The 23,517-nt window shown below is 42.9% G+C and overlaps 1 protein-coding gene across 2 annotated transcripts in view; it reads left to right on the forward strand.

Annotated features, from left to right (window-relative positions):
* MFSD12 (major facilitator superfamily domain containing 12) overlaps positions 1-15,386 on the forward strand; it is a 42,988-nt gene extending 27,602 nt beyond the window's left edge. The window contains exons 3-10 of one of the 2 annotated variants that reach the window (XM_034437680.3): positions 755-887; positions 1,365-1,562; positions 3,161-3,253; positions 8,171-8,263; positions 10,465-10,635; positions 11,946-12,040; positions 12,904-13,034; positions 14,903-15,386. In XM_034437680.3, the coding sequence (XP_034293571.2) occupies positions 755-887; positions 1,365-1,562; positions 3,161-3,253; positions 8,171-8,263; positions 10,465-10,635; positions 11,946-12,040; positions 12,904-13,034; positions 14,903-14,991 (1,003 nt within the window). In that variant the 3' untranslated portion in view covers positions 14,992-15,386. Of the gene's footprint in view, positions 1-754; positions 888-1,364; positions 1,563-3,160; positions 3,254-8,170; positions 8,264-10,464; positions 10,636-11,867; positions 12,041-12,903; positions 13,035-14,902 lie in introns of those variants that run through there. The other variant, XM_034437681.3, reaches the window with a different exon arrangement.
* The last annotated feature ends 8,131 nt before the right edge of the window (positions 15,387-23,517 follow it).

Below are 23,517 nucleotides of genomic sequence, written 5' to 3' on the forward strand. Positions count from 1 at the left end.
TCCTTAGAAACTTGGAGGATCTTCCCCTGAGCTTCTATGCCCAGATGGTGTCCTGACCTAGGCTTCCCAAGAGCATGAAGTGAACTCCCCGTCCCAATAAAACCTCTTTTATTTAAGTTAAAGGGAAATTCCTCTCCAACAAAGTCCCGGCAAACAGTCTTTCATGAGATTTCACAGCTACAGACTTCCAGGCTAGGAGAGTAGCTAGCCGATATCTTCCAAACGCCACATCAATTACTTGGCAAGAAGTCAGGAACAGATCTTCACCCTAATGAATTGAACTAATTGTCTCCTGCAAACTCCCCTTCCCTTTGCTCCTCTTTATTCCCTATGGGAGGGGCCATTCACTATCTACCTGTGCCTTTACTCCCGAGTCGGCCCTTGTTCCTTAGCTGTTCCCTTCTCCTGGCAGCTCTGCGCATGCACACATTGGGAACAGGCTCCAGCTGTTCTTCTGCCCTACTGATATCCGACTCCGAAGGCAGCTGATAACTGTCGGACGGCCCTGGCCCCCTCTCTGCCTCCGATGCAGAGCACTCGTCAGAGCCATCCCCAGACTCCAGGACTGGCCCATGTTCCTCCCCAACCTCCTCATTGTCTGAGTCTGCCACGACGCTGGTGGGCCACAACAAGTGGTGGGAAAAGAGAGAAAAGAACCTGAATTTCCAGGGTGGGGCCTGCTATGAACCAATCTTCTTTTTCCAGCTGCAGTCTATGCTTAATAAACTCTGCCTGGTCTTCTTCCTGTTTTCAGGTATGCCTTCACTGTCATGGCCAACATCACGGTGTATGGAGTTGCCTGGTTCCTCCTGCACTTTCAGGTCGACCCCACAGAGACAAAGAAACTCACCCAGCACCTCGGGCGCCATGACATTCCTGTCTTTCGGGTGGGTGTTTGGCAAGATGGTGGAGAGGAGGTGTAAGACGGGACTTCTGTTCCTTGTTCTGTCGGTTGTTTGCTGGTTCAATTCTTGAGTCTTTGAAAATCATGGTCAAGTTCCTTTTTCAAAGCCCCAGAGGGTAGGACAAGAAGCAATGGGTGGAAACTAATCAAGGAGAGAAGCAACTTAGAACTAAGGAGAAACTTCCTGACAGTTAGTACAATTAATCAGTGGGACAACTTGTCTCCAGAAGTTGTGAATGCTCTAACACTGGAAGTTTTAAAGAAGATACTGGATAACCATTTGTTTGAAGTGCTGTAGGGTTCCCTGCCTAAGCAGGGGTTGGACTAGTTGACCTCCAAGGTCCCTTCCAACTCTGTTAATCTATTCTATTTTTCTCCTCTTCATAAAAGATCCACTTCCTAGATTTAGTTTTGCAGTCCTAATCTTTCTCTTTTATTTTGCCTCTGTTCCCCACTCTAGAACCTGTCCCTGATCGTGATAGGATGTGGTTCCATTTTTTCGCTCCTCTTCCATCTCGGGACCAAAGAAAATACACGGACTGTTTCCAGATTTCCTGATCCAGATGAGCATAGTCCCCTATTACCTCTAGACCAAAAAAAGCCCATTCGACCCGTCCTGCTTTGGAAACACTGGTTTCTGGAACCTGCTTTCTACCAGGTGAGTCTGGAAGGCAGAAAAACCACACTTTTTCTCACCAGTATAGTTCATTCTTTTTTTCCAGGATGAAGGCTTGTCCTGCAGATGTCTAAAAGGCCCAAAGCATTCTTCCCTGGTGGTGCCCTCCCAATGACATTTGATAAATTCATTGTACCGGTGTTTCTCAACCTTAGCTACTTTAAGATGGATGGACTTCAACTCCCAGAATGGTTGGGGATTTCTGGGAGTTAAAGCCCACCTATCTTAAAGTTGCTAAGATTGAAAAACATACACTATACACTCTGTCATCTCTGGCCAGTATAGCTATTGGCCCATGCTATAGAGCAGGGGTCTCCAAATTTGACAGTTTTAAGACTTGTGGACTTTAGTTCCCAGAATTTCCAAGCTAGCATGGCTTGCTGAGGAATTCTGTGACTTGAAGTCCACAAGTCTTAAAGTTGCCAAGTATGGAGACCACTGCTATAGAGGGTTGATGGCAGGCATATATTGGAAAAGATGGGCTTGAAGTTTTTGATAAAATATAAATAAAATGCCAAGTCAAAAATCAAAACATTCTGTTCCCTTTCCAAACGCTGCCATTCCATTTGGCATTTTAACAGTTTTAACAGAAATACATCATCCAAACCAGAATTGGTCCAGCCCCCAAATAAGTTTCTTTTATTTGAAACAATTGTTTTTGGCTCAATCCATTTTTGATGTGTAGGTTTTAATTCCAAGAATTGCCCTCTGGGGCAACATAGGCCAGAGGAGAGTCTGCATGTTTTGAAGGGGAACGACATATCTGGAATCCCTCAGAATGTTCTCTTCCTTAATTGGTTAGCCTTACACATTAGATGTAATTCTAAACCCAGAATGGAAACAATGCGGGCAGAGAAATAGTTGCATTGTCTTTATCTCAGTTAGTCCAAATTTCTGCCATTATTTCTTTTCTTTTCCAAACTGGGAAAGCATATCACCTTTAAAGGGAGGTGGTGACTCAGAGGCTAAGACTCTGAGGTTGTCGTTTGAAAGGTCAGCAGTTCAGCGGTTCAAATCCCTAGCTCACAGGGTGAGCTCCCGTTACTTCTCCCAGCTTCTGCCAACCTAGCAGTTCGAAAGCACGTAAAAATGCAAGTAGAAAAAATAGGGACCACCTTTGGTGGGAAGGTAAAAACGTTCCATGCGCCTTTGGTGTTTAGTCATGCTGGCCACGTGACTATGGAGACGTCTTCAGACAGCGCTGGCTCTTCGGCTTTGAAATGGAGATGAGCACCGCCCCCTAGAGTCGGGAACAACTAGCACATATGTGCGAGGGGAACCTTTACCTTTACCTATCACCTTTACAGAGCAGTTCTTTATCATGACCTCTGTGAACTACACATATTCTAGAAAAAGTTTCTCAATTTTGGCAACTTTGAAATGGGTGGGCTTCAACTCCCAGAATTCCCCAGCCAGCAGTGTTTCTCAAACTTGGCTCTGTGATTCTATGATACTAAGTGAGAAGTCCTTGGTGCTCTCTGAGCTTGGTTGTTTTCTTGCAAACATTTCATTACCCAAATTAGGTAACATCATCAGTGCACTGAGGTATGTGAATCTATAATACCACTTTCTGCCTCCAGGTGGCGATGCTGTACATGTCCACCCGTCTCATTGTCAACCTATCTCAGACATACATTGCAATGTACCTCACCAATTCACTATTGCTTCCAAAGGTAAGTATGATTTTTGGGAAGAGGGAAGTTTGGTTTATATTGTCTAGTTAGTAAGTTTTAGATCAACTTCTGTCATCTGCTATGCTCCAGAGATGGAGAAGTGAAGTGGTCAGTAGTCTTCAGGTGCTTCTTGAGGGAGGCAGCTCGAGTCTCCCAGCATTCATAGCAGTGGTGGGTTTCAAATTTTTTTACTACCGGTTCTGTGGGTGTGGCTTGGTGGGTGTGGCTTAGTTTGGTGGGTGTGGCAGGGGAAGGATACTATAAAATCTCCATTCCCACCCCACTCCAGGGGAAGGTTACTGCAAAATCCCCATTTCCTCCCGATCAGCTGGGACTCGGGAGGCAGAGAATAGATGGGGGCGGGGCCAGTCAGAATTTTTACTACCGGTTCTCCGAACTGCTCAGAATTTCCACTACTGGTTCTCCAGAACTGGTCAGAACCTGCTGAAACCCACCTCTGATTCATACAATTTTTAAACCTCATCCGTGATTTCAGAAGCTCTGAGTAACAAAATAGTGAATAATGCAAACCAGTGAATTTCAAACATCAGAATTGCTAACGCCTGGTATTACTTAGTGTTATGCTAATTAAGAAATTACTGTATACAAGGGTCTATTTTGCGAGGGTATTGGACATCATTTATTCAGTGTCAATCCAGTAGTCTGGGATCCTCTTTCCCAAGCAGTACTTAATTTGGTGATATTTTCCTAGCCTCACATTGAGATTTTGAATGTTTCCATATGAAAGCTCTTATGAGAGATTTCAGCATTCATCCACACTTTTAAGCCATGTGTCATTTAACTTAAATTTAATTTGCAGAAAGTATTAGTAATATTTAGAAGGCCAACAGATGGCTGCAGCTTTACGTAGATTTAACCCTACTGTCTTTTTCCCCTCCAGCTTCTCTTGAGGCTTATCCTAATTCACAGGGTCATTGTAACTGGCCAAAAAAATTTTTTTTCATTTCATTTTATTAAATTTGTATACCGCCCTACTCCCGAAGGACTCAGGGCAGTGAACAGGCACAAAATAAAACACATAAATACAAAAGTTAAAACATTATTAAAACCCAATTAAATAATTTTTGCCCGAGACAATTTAAAACTCCCAATAATTTAAAACAAATTAAAATTTCAATTTAAAAATTTAAAAGAAGGGGAGAAAATTAGGCCAGGCCGGCCTGCTGGAATAGGAGTGTCTTCAAAGCACGGCGGAAAGTGCGCAGATCCGGGATCCTCCGTATCTCCGGGGGGAGCTCGTTCCAGATAGTAAGTGCCCCCACAGAGAAGGCCCTCCCCCTGGGGGCCGCCAGTCGACATTGTTTGGCTGACGGCACCTGGAGGAGCCCCTCTCTATGGGAGCGTACCGGCCGGTGGGAGGCTGTTTGTGGTAGTAGGCGGTCCTGTAAGTAGCCAGGTCCTAAGCCATGGAGCGCTCTAAAGGTGGTAACCAAAATCTTTTTTTTTTTTTTTTTTTATTGAAAAGGTTTTCAAATACAAATTTTCCCCCCTTTTTCCCCCCCTCCCCCCCTCCCTAACCCCCCCTCCCCACCCTTCCCCCCCTGTGACTTCTTCGTAACAAAAAAAAACCCTAATTCATAACAGATTACTTACTCCCTCCTCAAAATACTGACCTTTACTTACTAAAAGTATTATAAATCCCCCTTTATCCATACATTTCAGAAAAGAAGAAGAGAAAAAAAACAAAAAAAAAACAAACACATTATACTATAACTATTATAAAATAACTTCTAATTTAGCATAATAGTGTTTTATATCTATACATTATTGCAACAATTCAAAACCACCTTCCACTTTAAGACTATACGATAAGTCCTACTTTAGTAACATTTCAAAGCGGACTCCCCATAAAATCTAATTTAACATTTATTCCACTCTATCCATTTCCTCCACTCCCCTGAATGTATCACTTAAAAATCCCTTTTCTTAAACTAATCAGTCTGTAGCTAGCTTATTCACCCACTGTCTTACAAATTTACCATACACAACAATTCTTGATATCTTTAATTCACTGCCCACACTACTTAAAAATATATATATATATATATTCCATTATATCTAAATAAAAAAAGAAAAGACAATAACTTTAAATTTATAGTCCATATAATATCTTCTTGTAGTCTTTCCACTGGATTGTTAAAGCCAACATCCATAATAGGGTAACATAGCTTGCTGATGCAACAGTTTATTCAAGATCTCCAATCATATCTGCCCCCATCAGTAATAAACATCTTCTTATATATATAAAAGTAAAAACAACCACCCGAGTGACATTATAATTATATTCCATATAATAATAATTGTGGGTTTCATCAGGATTATTAATTTCCATCATCGTATTGGGTAACAACCCGATCTTCTGCATGTCCCAATGTGATTCTCTTGCCTTATAATTCAAGATAATTATAATATATTTATCAACACAAAAAGAAGTTTCAAAGTAGATAATTCAAAACCATCAATTTGAGGCTCTTTCCATGTCCCAAAATTACGGCAATGCAGAGATCTGCCACTATCCTCAGGATGATATTGACCAATATGTCGCCTCCTCTATGTTTTCACATAATCATTCATATTTTAAAATCACTGGCTTCACTGTTGCTTGGATTAGAAATTTCTATTTTTGTACAACCTATTTCTTTTTTTGTTTTCTTTTTGTGGGTTTGACTTCCATCCTAATTTTTTGTGTCTCGCATTTCTTTTTTATCCCTTGTATATCCTCTAATTGGTTTCCATGCTTGTCCTTGCCTTGATAAGTCATCACATTAAAATCAGATGGCACTTCTCTCAAATTTGTAGATAATCCAGCTGGGGTATCCGATAAATCCAAAGGCAATTTATCTGGTACAGTCTCTGTCTTTAGTTCCAGCTCCTTCTGCTTATCCTGTATTATATCTGAAGACGTTAAATTCATTTTCAACCTATTTTGATAAAATTCTTCCGCTCTTTCAACAGTATTTAACTGGTATCTTTCTCCTTGATATCTCAATATAATACCAACTGGGACATCCCACCGGAATTGAATATTTCTCCTTTTTAACTCAGACACCAGAAAGCCAAATTTCTTCCTTTCCATTAATATCTTAGGTGGGAGTTCCTTGTAAATCCAAATCTTTCTTCCATACAATTGCAAATTAGAATTGAAGGAATTTTGCACAATTTTATTCCTAATTTCTTTATCTGAAAAATAGATTACCACATCTCTAGGCAATTGCCTTTGCTTGGCAGTCCAGGAATTTATTCGATAAGCTCTGTCAATCCTACAAAACACTTCCTCAGGTTGAATCTTTAAAATCCCAGCTAGAAATTCAGAAGATATTTTCCTTAAGTCATCTCTGTTATTTTCCTGCAAACCTCTAAGTCTTATTGCATATTCTGTGAAATTATATTGTATCTTTAGAACCTCTTTTTCAATCCTCTGTTGCAGATTTTCTACATTACCAGACTTTTGGTCAGCATCCATTTTAAATTTTTCTTCTGAACTATAATCCTGAATATTTAACAAATCATTTTCAATTTTTTGAATTCTATTGTCCAATTTATCTTGAATTTCATCCATTTTTGACTCTAGTAAATTAGTATTTGTATCCAACCGAATCATGAATTCTGACACTTTTAAAATTTTTTGCTGCAAAAAGTCAAACTTGGATTTCACCAATTCCTTAGTTTCCTGCTTAAATTTTTCAAGTTGCTGATTCACAATCTCATCCCTTCTTTCAATCTCCTCTAAGAGAAATTCTATTATATTAAAATCAGGTTTCTGGGACTGAAGAATTAAAACTTGTTCCTTTAAATTCTTAGTGGGGGAATCCCCCCCATAAAGGTGGTAACCAAAATCTTGAAGCGCACCCGGAAGACCACCAGGAGCCAGTGCAGCTCGCGCAGGAGAGGGGCTCAAGGGGAGCCCCATGTAGAGAGCGTTACAATAGTCCAGGTGGGAGGTGACGAGGGCATGAGTGACTGTGTGTAGGGAGTCCCGATCCAGAAAGGATCTTCTAAAGTAGTGTTCTCAATCTTGGCAACTTTAGGATGTGTGGACTTTAGTTCCCAGAATTCCCCAGCAAATCCACACTTAAAGTTGCCATGGTTGAGAAACATTGCTCTGAAGCAGGGATCTCCTACCTTGGCAACTTTAAGCCTGGTGGACTTCAACTCCTAGAAAGCTTTGCTGGCTGGGGAATTCTGGGAGTTGGAATTCTGCCAGGCTTAAAGTTGCCAAGGTAGGAGACCCCTGCTCTAAAGCTTTGGGGCTGAGTAGAAATTTGAACCTGTAGTATCCCAGTTCTATCTGAGTGTTGTAATTATAGGTAGTCCTCCCCTTACGATTGGTTGTTTAGCAACTGCTTGTCGTTCCAACAAACCTCCCTGGAGCTACTTACAACCAGGTTTCAAAGGTCCAGTGATCACACCCCCATGGTCATGTGATCACATGTTGGTTGCTTGGCAACTGGCCAACATTTAGGACTGTTTGCTGTGTCCTGTGGCCATATGACCACGATTTTTGGCATATTTTTTTTTTGTCAGAAACTGACATTTACTTCCAGTTTCTGGCAAAAAAACATCCACTGGCTAACATTTAACAACGGCTGCATTTGCTTAATGATCACAGTGTTTGCTTAATGACCTCCATATAAAAGGGCATAAAATTGGGCACAGTCACAACGTTTACCTGTTTAAAGATCGCTATCAATTACCACCCTAATTCTGAGCTCAATTATGGTCATAAGTCGAGGACTACCTGTGGTCTATGTCTATCTTCCAGGCCCTTACCCTCTGCAGAAGCCACCACTGTTGGGATAGGATTTGATCAACAGTAGGCTGCGTTTGTTTTCTTATCTGCTTCTCCAAAGGAAGAACATAAATGGTTTTACTCCCTTTTCTCTTGCCTTTTTACAGAAATACATTGCCACAATCCCCCTGGTGATGTATATTAGTGGATTTCTCTCCTCCTTTTTGATGAAACCTGTGAACAAACAGATTGGCAGAAATGTGAGTACTCCCAGCCTTTTTTTAAAAAAAAATTTTTTTGCAGCCTTAAAGGAAAATTCGGCTTTCCTGCCAGGTGTCCTTGCAACTACCGCTTCACTGACTCCAAGGAAGGTCTCTTCCATACTCAGACACCTCTGACTGTGCAGAAATTGCATTATCCAAGTTGAAATTTATGGGAAATTTATGTTGTGGCCCGCCAGTGTCCAGCAGAGCTGGTAGCAGATTTGGATAGTGAGGAGGCTGGGGAGGAACGTGGGCCAGTCCTGGAGTCTGGGGAAGGCTCGGACAAGGGCTCTGAGTTGGAGGCAGAGAGGGGGCCAGGGCCATCTTGTAGTTCTTTGCTGCGTCCGGAGTCTGACATCAGCAAGGCAGAAGATCAGCGTGAGCCTGTTCTCAGTGTGCGCATGCGCAGAGCTGCCAGGAGACAGGAACAATTAAGGAAATAGGGTCAATTTGGGAGTAAGGCTTGGAGATGATTGGCCTCTCCCATAAGACATAAAAGAGAAGCGAACAGGACATGAGCTTTTGCAGGAAGCAATTAGTTCATCTGGCCGTTTCAAGATTTGAAACTTCTGTTTATGACTCTGTGCCAAGTTTGGTCTTGCCCTGTATCTGGAAATTAGCTCTTCGGCAGCGTTCCACATGAGATAGGTGGGTGTTGATAACCTTCCTCTGAAAGACTGTTTATCAAGCCTTGCGGACTGTAAATGAAAGTAATTTACAGCCATATGAATTAAAGAGGTTTGTCGGGACTAAGTTTGTGCTGTTTAATTTCTAAGGAAGCCTAGGTCAGAACAATTTATGGGAAAAACACTAGGTAATCCAATTGATCTCTTCCTGTCCAGGTGCAAAGGGCCAGATCCATACGTAAAGGTCATATGAAACTGATTTATTGCTAATCATGTCTGTGCACAGAATGAGCAGTTTGGTAGCCTAGAGATGGAGCTCTCGCCTCACAATCAGGAGGCTGTGAGTTCGATCTTAGGTAGCAGCAGATATTTATCTCCTTGGGCGCAAAGAGAAAATATCTGCTGCGAACTCCACGTAGGCATCAGGAAGGGCATCCAGTCAGTAAACGCTCAGCTCTATTCAGTCACCCTGACTCCATCCCAATGCAAGGGATTACAGGTTAAAAGAAAAAAAAAATGTCTATGCAAAGGAATCTATGCAGCTAGTGGTTAGCACATGCTTGGAGTTAGATAAGGGTCCATGGAATTCAAGGGAGGTTGGACTTAGTTCGTTTGTGACTACATAGGGATTCTAGGCTAATCCCTCTTTTAACTCCTCCCCTAGGTTCTGCCACTCCTTCTACACTTCCACACAGGTGTTTAGATACCAGCTGAAAGCTGACTTCAGAAATCAGCCAACTCTTCCGATGTTACCAAATTTATGCAACAACCCTAACCCCAATAAAAATAGGATTTGTAAAACCATGTTTCCCAAATTATCTTGAGATGTCAATTTCCCCTTGATTTTATTTTGCAAGAATAATATGCTTTCCTAAATTTTGAGCTTTTTAGAAAAGGGTTATCTTTAATTCTTGCAGAACATATCATAATTTTCAGTTGTAATAGATGCCTTGACAACTGTAAATACTATATTGTACATGTCTGCTTTATTTATAAATTTTATATGGCCACCATCTCACTTACAATGATTCCAGGCAGCTTTCAGAAGTTGTATTCTGAGCTATATTCATTTACAAGTGCTGTCATTGTTGTGCTGTTAAAAAAGAATGGTGCTTCCTTTTTGCATTCTAGCTCTTGTTTGCATTGTGTTCTCTTCCTTTTTCATTATGATGCTTTCCAGCATTTTGCAAAAGGTAGGCTTTTGTCCAAAAGACAAAACGCTTGACTATAGAAAACCTGGAGAAATTCTTAGCTATTAGAACATTGTTTCTCAACCTCAGCAAATTTAAGAGATGTGGAATTCTCCAGCTAGAATACTCGTCCACACATCTTCCAGTTGTCGAGGTTCAGAAACACTGTCTTAAAGGATGCTATTGAATAAGTAGACCCAGAGGTGCTTTTTATAGAAAGGCAACTGGTCTTTCTTGATTTTGTTGTCTTTTTTTAAAGCACCTATCAGACAACCATGAGCTGGATGACCGAGAACTTCCATAAGTGTTGAATGAATATTTTGTGTAGTAGTGATTAATGCATCCATGTTTTAGAAGTGAAAATATTTTTTTTCCATGTTAGCTGACCTACTTCCTGGGACTGATGATTATCTTGGCCTTTGCCTCCTGGGTGGCCATAGCTGAGCGACTCGGCGTAGAGATATATGGAGCTGCTGTTCTGCTTGGGACCGGGTCAGCCACCATCCTGGTAACATCCCTCTCCATGACAGCTGATCTCATCGGGCCCCACACGGTATGAAGCACCTTGTGTAAAAGATGGAGTCAGCCCTGCTTTAGGAACCGGGTGAAAAATCAATGCTAATCCTTAAAAAAGCAGAAAAAAAACATTTTTTAAAGAAGCAATGTGGGATTTCTGAATCGTAAACAAGAGTGATTCATTTGGTGCTCCAAAGATAACTTCAAGGGAACAATGCCAAAGATGTGGCCAAGGTTATCTGGAGAGGCGGGAGATTCAAGAAGTCCGGAGAGGCGAGAGATTCAAGATGGCAGCCATGATGACATGATCAAAGCCCCTCCCCTTTTTATGCACGTGAAAAGGTGGTGGGACTTTAATCACACCATTGTGGTCACCGTCTTGAATTAGGTGTGGCTCGTGGGCTGTATATCGTTTGCAGTATTTTTTCACAATCCCCACCTCTGACTAAAAAATGTTATGGGGACTAAAAGGCAAAGTGTATTTCGAGTCTTAGGGTGTCATAATATAACGCTTCGTTTATTTTTAGAAATACGTAAGGCCACTTGTTTATTTTCTTTTATGGGAAGGGGAATATGAAGGACAAAAGGCACTTTCAGAGAAGCTTAGAAATAAATGGTTTATTGCCATCCAGTGCACCAGTGTTTCTCATCCTCAGGAACTTTAAGACGTGTGGACTTCAACTCCCAGAATTCCCCGAGGAATGCTGGCTAAGGATTTCTGGGAGTTGAAGTCTTCACGTCTTAAAGCTGCTGAGAAAGAGAAACATTACTGTAGGCAAAGACCCTCCTCAAGTGCTATGGGGGAAGAAACATAAAAGAAAAAAAAAAAGAATACAAGCCTCAGAATGGTACTATACCATGGGTGTCAAACTCAAGGCCCATGGGCTGAATCCTGATCTGGCCCTAGGGGCCACCCTGGAAACGGTGAAGGACCATCCCGCGGTGCCTCTGCCAGAAAAAATGGAGCTTGGGAGGGCCACGCGCATCTATCCCAGGCCCCATTTTCAGTCCCGAGCTCCGTTTTCACTGGCAGAGGGCTGCAGGAAGCCGTCACAGCCGAAAACGGGGCCCAGAAGCCCATTTTCACTGGCAGACCGCTTGGGCCACCACAGGTGCCCCCGACACGAGTGACGTCATGCTGGCCACGCCCAGCCTAGTCCCCCGAGATCAAACACAACCCTGATGTGGCCTTCAATTAAATTGAGTTTGACACCTCTGTACTATACTGTAGAACTATTTTGAGGTTTGCCTCTTCTTTTTGTTTCAAAGTTTTGCTTTCTGTCCAGGGTGAGACCTGGCAGCCACTCAGGTGGTCCTGATGCATCTGTGGCTCATTTTCTCCGATAGCACAGCGGCGCATTCGTCTACGGGGCCATGAGCTTCACTGATAAAGTCGCCAACGGATTGTCGGTGATGATTATCCAGGACCTGCATCCATGCCCGTAAGTGAAGGGTGGGCCACAGTGAGACAGCTAGTGTTGGTGAAAAGAAGGTTGGTGAGCTTTGGCACATCACTGACCCAAAGGGCAGAGAAAATGGAGGGTACTTTTTGGAGAAATGCTTCTGCTGGTCAGAACAGGCCAGGTGGGATAGTTGTTTTTTTAAGCCCATTTGAATGATGCTGGACTCAGCATGTATTTCCCATTACATACTTTACATCTTGTGTTAAATCAGGATTTGCTTAACCATAGTTTATTTAATAAACCATAATTGGCTGGACTGTAGTACCCATTAGGCTGTCCAATGTGGTTGCAAACCATTATGATTAAGTTTATGCATTAAGGCAAACCTTAAATCAAATACTGGTATATGAACTCTGTACAAATATATTAGAAGTGGAAACTATGGTTGATCAAACTGTAGTTCAGTTTTCATATTGCATCACTGCCTACATTATGTTTACAAACCATATTATATCTTGATCTTTAATATCTGGATTGAGACCTTTTGGAGAGGGGAATTTCAAGAGGGAGTGTTAGAGATACCATAGCTGAGGGGAATCCTCCATGTAACAAAGCAGTCTACCATAGAGTGTACAATAACAGTGATTGAGGAACGGCATTGGTAGTAGGCTCAGCAAGACTCTTGAAATGGCACTAATGAGAAATGTAGCTCCATCCAATTTTTGGTTTTGATCCTACAAGGTATTTATGTTCTCCAGTAAAATTGCCAGCTTTGCTTAACCAGGGGTTCTGAAGAGAGAGCCTCCATGTGTAAGAGCAGTGTACACAACCTAATATTTACCTTCATGTTGCATTTTCCCCCCTCTATTCCCATCTCCATCCCCACCCTTCACAAAATCCAGGACTCAGCTCTGTTGCAATGGCTGTGTGACCTTCTACCATTGGGTAATGGTCTCGGTTACTGGAGGCATGGCAATAGTGGCTGCCCTGTTCCTAGCCAGCATCATGATCTGGCCAATCAGCATCCGTTTCCGTAAGTAGGATTTGCTCTGATGGGAAAATAGGGTGGTGGGAAAGATAGAAGAGAGGGAAGCAGAGAAGTGCAGATGTAACTACAGATAGCCCTTGTCTTACAACCACAATTGTCTATGGAGATTCTCAGTCATCCAGGTCATGGTTGTCCCAAAGGTGCTTTTTCAAGAGGCAACTGGACTTTCTGGTTTTTCTTTGAAGACGTTTTGCTTCTCATCCAAGAAGCTTCTTCAGCTCTGTCTGGATGGTGGAGAAACAAAACAACCACTTCATAAGCGCATGGCACAACATAGGAGAACAAACCCATCAGGACTAGATTCAGCAGTCCACCTGCATGGGGGGAGAAGTTAGCAAAAGGAAGATAAAAATGGGCCAGGTCCATGGAGAAGAAAAGAAATACCTCCCAGTTTCCTCAGGGCATGCCTTGAGATGCTGTTGGGCAGTGGCTCATAATAGCAATAGCACTTAGACTTATATACCACTTTACAGTGCTTTTACAGCCCTCTCTAAGCCGTTTACAGAGTCAGCCTCTTGCCCCCAACAATCTGGATCCTCATTTTACCGACCTCGGAAGGATGGAAGGCTGAGTCAACCTTGAGCCTAGTGAGATTCGAATTGCCAAATTGCTGGCAGCCAGCAGTCAGCAGAAGTAGCCTGCAGGACTGCATTCTAACCACTGCGCCACCACGGCTCTTAAAGCTGCTGAGCTAATGTTCGCAACTGTTCCGGTCTTTCTCCCAGTCACATGATCCCTGATGTAACTTATGAAGCCTGCTCTTAATGCAAATTTAAATGTCCACAGACACACACAAATGGAAAATCCAGATGCCTCTTACAGTCCTTGTTTGTAAAGCAGGGGTCCCCAACCCCCAGGCCGTGGCTCACTACCGGCCCGTGACCCGTTCAGAACCGGGTCACGGAAGCAGCAAGTGAAAGTAGACACAGCTGCACTTGTACATGGAACAGGCAGCCAAGCGCACGTACACAGCTCCATTTGTGCTCACTCACCGCTCGTGTGGAAACATCCTCTGTGTGTCCCATCCCTGTCCCCCCCCCCACTCCCGCTGGTCCGCAAAACCAGGAAAGGTTGGAGACCTCCATTGTAAAATATTTGGAAATAATTCCAAAAGTCCGGCTGTGCATTTAACCTGCAGACACCCATTAAAGCGAAGGATGTAACGGGTAAGAGTCTACAGATAGCCCTCGAGTTACAACAGTTCATTTAGTGACCATTCGAAATTACAACAGTGGTGAAAAAAGTGACTTATGACCATTTTTCACACTTACAACCACTGGTCATGTGATCAATAGCAATAGCACTTAGACTTATATACCGCTTTACAGCCCTCTCTAAGGGGTTTTCAATGTCAGCATCTTGTCCCCAACAATCGGGGTCCTCATTTTACTCACCGCGGAAGGACAGAAGTCTGAGTCAACCTTAAGCCAGTGAGAATCAAACTACCAAATTGCTGGCAGCCAACAGTCAGCAGAATTAGTCTGCAGTACTGCATTCAAACCATTGTGCCACCATGGCCATGCAGTTGTTCATACCCTTGACAACTGACTCATATTTATGACGGTTGCAGTGTCCCGGGGTCATGTGATCACTTTCTGACAAGCAAAGTCAATGGGGGAAGCCAGATTTGCTTAACAACCGTGTGACTAACTTAACAACTGCAGTGATTCACTTAACAACTGTGGCAAGCAAGGTCGTAAAATGGGACAAAATTCACTTAACCCTCTCACTTGGCAACAGAAATTTTGGGCTCAGTTGTGGTCGTAAGTCAAGGACTACCTATACTTTTTTTTTAAAAAAAAAGTGGGGACATGTGGAAAAATTCTGGCTAATGAATTGCATTTCTCCTGCAGATGATGTTTCGATTTCAGGACTATCAGGGGTGAATTCAAGAGACTGCAAGTATTTTGAGGAAGGAGAACCAGTGGCTGTGGTGAACTGAGACATCTGAAGGAGCAAAGCTAGGACAGGATGGAATTGCAGCAACGTGGAAATCCAAAGAACTGTTTCATCTGGCTTGAATTTGCCCTTATTTGCTCTCTGGGCCCAACATGGACAATCCCAGCATATTTTGCACAAATCTTCCTTGACCCGTTATGGGAAGATCCTTTCCTCTGACCACTTCATTTCCCCTGGTTGGTCCCTTGTGCAGCTAGTGAAGAACTAGCAATGAAGCAATATCTTCCACCACCTAATCCACCCTGCCATTCCCTTTTTCTATCTATTTGTATATAAAAAGTATAAAATAAATGTCAGGTTTTTTATTTAAGAAATAATTAAACTATCTTAAGTAAAACAAAAAAAAACTTCTAATAAAGTTTTTACTTGTTTGCTAAATATTGATCTATAAAATATAGTGTGTGTGTGTGTGTGTGTGGATAGATACTGATTTGGAGGTAGATGACTCTCAAAAAGGCTGATTTGTCAGGGTAGAATGGTACAACCCTGAATTCTGTATCTTGATTATTACTGCCACCTTCACCAATAACAAACATATTGTGGTTTGTTTGTCGGTTTTGAAGGACAAACACTGGCATATCTCACCTCTTTTCTATTTTTTTCTTCTTGTCCCAAAAGTGAACACAACTGAATAGTGTCCAGTTAGGAGACTGATTTATTGCTCTGCAGCCAGATGTTATGCAGAACTTCTGATGGAAAGTTGTCATGATCGTAACAGCTGGGCAGCCACTTCTTAATTAATTTTCCTTCAAATTGCAAAAACCTGATCAAGATGATCTTTGAGGCCCTCCCAATGCTATAATTCCCTTACTGAGAGGTTGGTTTGCTCATTTCAAAAAATTACAGGCACAAGCCAAGGATCCTTGGTTATTTATAATGAGCATCTGACTATGGAGATTCTCAGTCATCCAGGTCATGGTTGTCCAAAAGGTGCTTTTTCAAGAAGCAACTGGACTTTCTGTTTTTTCTTTGAAGACCTTTCACTTCTCATCCAAGAAGCTTCTTCAGCTCTGACTGAATGGTGGGGAATGGAAAGATATATACTCCTCACAGACAGCTGGTCATTTGCAGTCTTTAGAGAGTTAGATAAAATCTCTTTAGAGCAGGGGTGTCAAACTCGTGGCCCACAGGCCGGATGTGTCACGCACTGGCCACCCCCACCCCCGTTTTAGCAAAGGGGAAAACAGTTGTGATACGTCATGTGACGACTGTGACGCCACGAGTTTTAACGCCCACACTTTAGAGCTTTAGATAAAAGAATGCAAATGACCAGCTGTCTGCAAGGAGTATAAATCCTTCCATTCCCCACCATTCAATCAGAGCTGAAGAAGCTTCTTGGATGAGAAGTGAAACGTCTTCAAAGAAAAAACAAAGTCCAGTTGCCTCTTGAAAAAGCACCTTTGGGACGATTTATAATGGGTAAATAGCCTTTAAAATCATGTAATGATATATATGGGAATGACCTTGAGGTCATAATTGCTAATTGTATCTGTGTCAGTGTTCCAGAAAAACCCCAACTCCAAGTAAAAACCCTGAAGCAAGCATTTTTTCAAAGTTCTATTTACTAGAATAGGTAAACTGGCACATCTGGAAAAACCGAATCTGAGAGATCCGGGTTTTCCCTTGGTAAATCAAACCCCCCCCCCAAACCAGGGGTGAAATGCTCCCGGTTCGGACCAGATTGCCCGATCCGGTAGCAAAAATCCCTGCCCCCCCCCATGACCAGCTGAGCCGCGCGATCATCAGAGGCTTTTACCTTTAAAAGCATTTTTTTGGCTGAAGAAAAAAAATGCTTTTAAAAGTAAAAAAAAAAAGCCTCTGATGATCGTACGACTCAGTTGGTCATGGGGGGGGGTGGGGGCAGGGATTTTTGCTACCGGTTCTCCGAACCATCCACTGCCAGAGCCTTTTAAAAGCCTCTTCAGCCAAAGTTGTAGAAAAAATGCTTTTAAAAGTTTTTTTTTAAAAAGTTGGCCACGCCCACCCAGCCACATTACTCCCCACCACCAAGCCACACCCACAGAACCGGTAATAAATTTTACACTTCACCACTGCCCAAAACCATCCCCTCACCCCTCAGTCGATCACATGCTCCAATCACCATCCGTCCCATCTCGAGACATCACTCCGACCACTCCTTCTCCAGATGCAGGATCGGCCTGACCTTGACTGGCAAGAAGAATGCTATTATGTCTACAGACAACCCCTCTACTAAATCCCCCCTCCTACTTTCCCACACGTGAGAAGGTGGCAGCATGGAAGCTTCCGGCCTAATATGGCTTCCAAAGCTGACAATCTGGAGCACAAGGTGTTTTTACTTATGGCTCGTTTCACCAATGCCAGCTAACAATTACAGAATTTAAAGTCAAACACATTTGCAAAGTATAAAATTGAGGAAGGCTGACTCAGTGGTGTCCCTTTTTTTCCTCTTTTCTATTGCCTCCCATTCCTAACAATTTGATTTGTCTACTCTTTGTTGGCTTTAAAGTGGTCCCATCTATACCGGTAGCTTCTAGCTATAGATTTTAAGTCCTCTACTTGTCCCTTCTTTATTCTGCCATTTGGCTTTGCTCAATTTGCGATTTCTTCCCCAGTGGTTTTAGAGCTCTGAAACATGAAGCAACTTAGCCATCTTCAAGTTGACATCTTTTCTAAGGATGCTGGGTTTGCATACTTCCTTTTCTAATCGCTTTTGAAAGAGTTTGTTAACTCCTTCTCCGCTATTAGGAACCGTGGACCAACAGATTTTACAACACCAGGTGAATTTCTTTACTCCTTAGCAAAAGAAGTTTTAAATACAAATGTAAGGATTTTTTTTTAAAAAAATATTATTTTGGAATAAACAGAAAAAGGGTGACCAGAGTTTTGATTTTGAAAAGTTACAAATGGACTAGCGGTCCAGATGGATTTAAAATAAGATTTTGAGATTAATTACAAGAATTCTTCCTATGGGAAAATGCTTTTGTTTTGAATTCTTAAAAAAAAAAAAAAAGATGGAATTTTGAAGACTGGACACTAGAGGGAACCAGAGGCACTAAAGATTACAGTGAAATTAAAGGAGAAAAACACTCAAATTTTACTTATTAATATAGAATGAAGCAAAACACCTTGATATTGAACATATTGAGGGATGTTTTCGAACAATTTTGACCCAAATTAATTTTAAAAGTGTCTGCCATGATAGACTGTGTTTAAAAGATGTTATGGAAGAGGAACAGTTTTTACAAAGCAACACAGACAGATCTGAAAGTGGATTTTAAAAAGATAGGCTACAAGAATGATATGAAAAAAGATGCTACACTGGGTGTACAACTGAAAATGACCGATGTCTTAATAATTAAACGGATATACAAATAACAGCAAAAGAGTGATGTGGACAACTTTCCTATATTGGATTTACAATAGAAACTTGTTAAACCTTCGAAGAATTTTGTGAGGAGGGACAAATTAAAAATGAAATCAGGTTTTAAGACATTTATTCTATTTATCAAATTTCTACACCGCTCATCTCATCTAAATGATTATTTGAAAGGATTAAAGATCAAGATTCTTAAAAAGAGAAGGAAGGAATATAAGGTTGGGTTAACTAAACTTCTGGCACAGATGGTTAACTTACTGGTGGGCGTGGTGCTTTTTTTCCAAGAAATCAGGAGACACAAACGGAAATGCGGGTGAGTCCCAGGATGCCTCCACAGGATGGCAGTTCCTCATCAGAACAGCTAAGATCAAGGAAATGACGGTTGACAAGAACAAAAGGAAATAGCTTGGCATGTCGGTTGGATTATTTTGCGCAACTAACAACTGTGTACAAAAGAAAAAAAAATGTTAATGAGTAATGAAGGGAGAGCCAGTTTGAAGTGCTGGCTTAGAAGCCTGAAGATTGCAAGTTCTAGTCCTCTCTTAGACATCAAAGCCAGCATGATGATTTGAGACAAGTTGCTCTCTCTCAGCCCAACCCACCTCACAGGATTGTAGCAGGGATGGGTTCTACTTACCTTTACTACCGGTTTGCAACCGGATGCACAGAAATGTCTTGATGAAATCGGGGTCGGTGGGCGGAGCCTCCCACTGGTTTTACAACCGGTTCTATAGAACCGGTCCGAACCAGGGGCAACCCACCACTGCTCTCAGCCCAACCCATCTCACAGGATTGTAGCAGGGGTGGGTTCTACTTACCTTTACTACTGGTTCGCAACGGAGCCGCGCATGCGCAGAAGCGTCTAGATGATGTCAGGGTCAGTGGGCGGAGCCTCCCACTGGTTTTACTACCGGTTCTATAGAACCGGTCCAAACCGGGGGCAACCCACCACTGGATTGTAGTGAGGAAAACAGGAATAGCATTATGCATGCTACCTCGAGTTGTGCAATACACTCCCACCCTGTCATTCTGTCCTTATCTCCCTCCCTCTGCCAAGTAAGGGATGAAGTGAGAGGATGTATAGCAGGTTCAGGTTGGGAAAGATATGCCAGGGAGGGTGAGAGGTATTGTGGGTCAAGAAGAGTGCATGACAGGTGCAGTGCAGGTTAGGTAGGGTATGTGGGGGTCAAGGAGCCTGCAATAGATAACAATGGCACTTAGACTTATATACCGCTTCACAGTGCTTTGCAGCCCTTTCTAAGTGGTTTACAGCACTAGCACATTGCTCCCAACAATCTGGGTCCTCATTTTACCGACTTTGGAAGGATGGAAGGCTGAGTCAACTTTCAGCCGTTGAGAATCGAACTGTTGAACTGGTGGCAGTCAGCAGAAGTAGCCTGCAGTACTGCATTCTAACCACAGTGCCACCATGGCTCCATGTGGATGCCATATGGATAGGAAGGGTGCGTGCAAGAGATGTCATGGGAGTTGGGAAAGGCATCCTTGGGAGTGTGTGACAGGTGTGTGTGTCAGGGATGGAGTGTGGGAGATGGCATAGGTCTGGGAGATTACAGAGCGGCAATCTGGACCAAAAAGGGTATGCGGGGTTTCCTTCCTCCCTGTTATTCCCTATTCCTCCCCATCACTTCTCTCCCTTTCCCAACAGGCAGGCAAATGGCTGCTGTTCGATGTGGGAATGGAGCAAGGGATTGCAAGACTGGCTTGGAAACTGTCACAGAACAGCTGAAAATACAGATCACGTGCCCACAGCACAAAATCCGTGGGCCCTGGATTTTGGATGCATTCTGCAAGGTAGCCTAATTTGAGGAATCAAATAGTTCAAAATGGTTCAAAAAGGTTGCTTTTGATGCACTGTTTCACCAGTGCAAGAGGTTTCATAGTACATAGATATCGCCTCCTCTCTTAAAAGAGTCACGCACAAAACCGAGCAGGATTGTACTGCCCTTAACAACATTCCATAACATATGAAAGTAAACCACAGAGAACAATCAGCAACTATGGAAACAGAGACACCCTTTGTAATAGCAGATTAGCAATGTGAAGACCAAGGCAAAGCAATCAAACCAGTGGTGGGTTCCAACTGGTTTTACTATTGGTTCTCTTCGTGCACGCACTTTGCGTGCGATCGCCACGCGCATGCTCGCTTCGATCGCATGCGTGCCAAACTTGCACTCTGCGCAAGCACGTTAGGTATTTGCCCAGCCGAGGTGCGGCAATCCACTCTGCCGCACCTATCAGCTGGGCTAAAAAGTAACAATTAAAGATAGGAATAACGCGGGGGCGGGCAGAAGGGCCCAACTCCCGGAGAAAGAGAATCGGTTTGGTGACATCACATCGTCACCGCTACTGGCTCGGCCGAACCGGGAGAAACCCACCATTGAATCAAACATCTTTCAAAGATTTGGACTTCAGACACAGACCACCGGCCATGCTGTGTCTCCAACTTACGGCCCTCTGGATCAGTGTTTTTAAACCACAGCAACTTTAGGATGGGTGGACTTCATGTTGACTGAGGAATTCTGGGAATTGAAGTCCACCCTTCTTAAAGTTACTGAGATTGAAAAACACTGCTCAGGATGCACTGGGATTTTGCTCCAGCTGTTGCTTTCTGTGGATCTAATGCATCAGAGCCAGTTTGGTCTAGCGGCTAAGGCACGAGGCTAGAAACCAGGAGACTGAATTCTAGCTCTGCCTTAGGCATGAAAGCCAACTGGGTGACTTTGGGCCAATCACTCTTTCTCAGCTCAACCCACCTCACAGTGTTGTTGTTGGGAAGATAGGAAGAGGAAAGAGTATTAGGAATGTTCACTGCCTTGAGTTAAGGTAAAGGTTCTCCCACACATGCGCGCTAGTCGTTTCCAGCTCTAGGGAGCAGTGCTCATCTCCATATCAAAGCCGAAGAGCCAGCGCTGTCCGAAGACATCTCCGTGGTCATGTGGCCGGCATGACTAAATGCCAAAGGAGCATGGAACGTTGTTACCTTCCCACCAAAGGTGGTTCCTATTTTTCTACTTGCATTTTTTACATGCTTTCGAACTGCTAGGTTGGCAGAAGCTGGGACAAATAACGGGAGTTCACCCCGTTACGTGGCACTAGGGATTCGAACTGCTGAACTGCCGACCTTACCTGAACATTCCTAAAAGAGGCCAACTCACTGCGGTAACTCATGCAGAGAGGCACCCATAAGCCTCCAAGGAGAAAAAAGAGTTCTGATGTCTAGCTGATTTGTCAATTACATCTTAATGTAACTGCATGATGCAACTGAAGTTGCTTTTTCAGGCTACCTCCTTTCTCAAACAATCTTGTAGCCAGCTTGTTAGAGCAAACATATTTGTGGTTCCCAAGGCCCTTTAACAATCAGTTTCCATTTTTTACGTGCTTTCGAACTGCTAGGTTGGCAGAAGCTGGGACAAGTAATGGGAGCTCACTCCGTTACACAGCACTAGGGATTTGAACCGCTGAATTGCCAACCTTCTGATCGACAAGCTCAGCGACTTAGCCTCTGAGCCACTGCATCCCTTCAGTTACTTAGCCTTGAGTTACTTACAGAATAATAAAGGGATGAAAATCTAAATACAATAACAATCTAATAAACAATCTAAAATCAAGAACAATCATTACTGGCTAAAGGGGAAAAAATCCACAGAAGAAATATTGCAGCTTCCCAACCCCCAAGGTGTGGAGGAATAATTTATTTTTAACGGCCTTCCTTAAAAGGAAGGAAGGAACTGTAAGGGTTTGGGGAGGTAGATTCAGTTCTTGTAATATGTGGCATGACTTTGGGTGACAGAGACACCTTCCCTAGTTTCCTGGACTATAAGGGGGGGAGAGATGTACTTTCAGGCATGTAAGATTCTGTTAAAGTAATACAATAAATTGCAAGAATATAAGTAAGTGGCCAGACGAGGAGACCCAAACTTATTGGTAGTGAACTCACACTGCAGTGAACAAGGACATACCTTCAATTTTACAGTTACTAAGATTGTTGGACGAGCAGGCACAAAAACAGCCAGGGAAATGATTGAAGCCTGGGAAAAATGGGCCCCTTGTAGGTCAATAGGAGTGTTGACTTACCACCAGTTTATTAAGTACTTAGGAGGCGAGGGCTTGGCAACACAAGGAATCAACAGCCAATGATTTAATAGCCAGCCATCAAAATCTCAACAAACAGCAGGCACCATATAAATACCACACACAGAATAGCCCAAAGCACACACTCTGCTAGAGAGAAGTTCCCTCAGGATGGGCTCCAGCACGAATCTGAAACCCCGGAAGACTAAACCTCTGGTCCCAATGACCGACCCAGATTGCAACATTATCCTGGGACATATATATATTCACGTTCATTCGTAATACATTAAAGTTAGAGCTAATATTTTGGGGGGTACTTCTGGTCTGGAGTACCTCACAAGGCCGACAGTATTAGAGAGGGCAGTGACTGAGACTTGCTTTTGTGATCCCTGAAGATTCCAGTCCCTAGCAAAAAAAAAAGACTGTGCTTATGGGATAAGATAGTTGTTAATGGGATTAGGAGAATTTGGGATATACAGATCCTGAAACTTGAAGGTCTTTAAAAATGACAACCAACCTTGTGGATTCCACCTGGAAACCAGGGGAGCTCTACCAGTTGTGCACTGTCATCAAGCCACTGTATTGTGTAGCTGCTTGATATCCATTTATTGTTAGCCTAATGCAGAGCACAGTAATGCAGTAATACATAAGCTAATACATTGTACAAAACCAGTCATTTCATAAATTCAATAACCGAGTGAATTGTATATAGCTGGCGCAGTGGTTAGAATGTACTGCAGGCTAACTCTGCCTGAAGCCTGGCGTTTGATCCTGATGGACTCAAGGCTGACTCAGCCTTCCATCCTTCTGAAGTCATTAAAATGAGGACCCAGATTGTTGGGGGCAACAGGCTGACTCTGTAAACTGCTTAGAGGGGGCTGTAAAGCACTGTGAAGCGGTGTATAAGTGTAAGCGCTATTGCTATATAATCCAAACCACAGAACAGCCTCTAATCGATTTCTATTTGTCTGGAATTCATTGGTGCATTTGTGGTATTCCGAAACCCATGCACGCAGAGGGATAAAAGGTGGTATGTGTGTGGAAATCAAGGGCTGTTAG

The sequence above is a fragment of the Pantherophis guttatus genome, chromosome 1 (assembly GCF_059756535.1).
Source record: "Pantherophis guttatus breed Tessera chromosome 1, ASM5975653v1, whole genome shotgun sequence".
Classification (NCBI taxonomy): Eukaryota; Metazoa; Chordata; class Lepidosauria; order Squamata; family Colubridae; genus Pantherophis; species Pantherophis guttatus.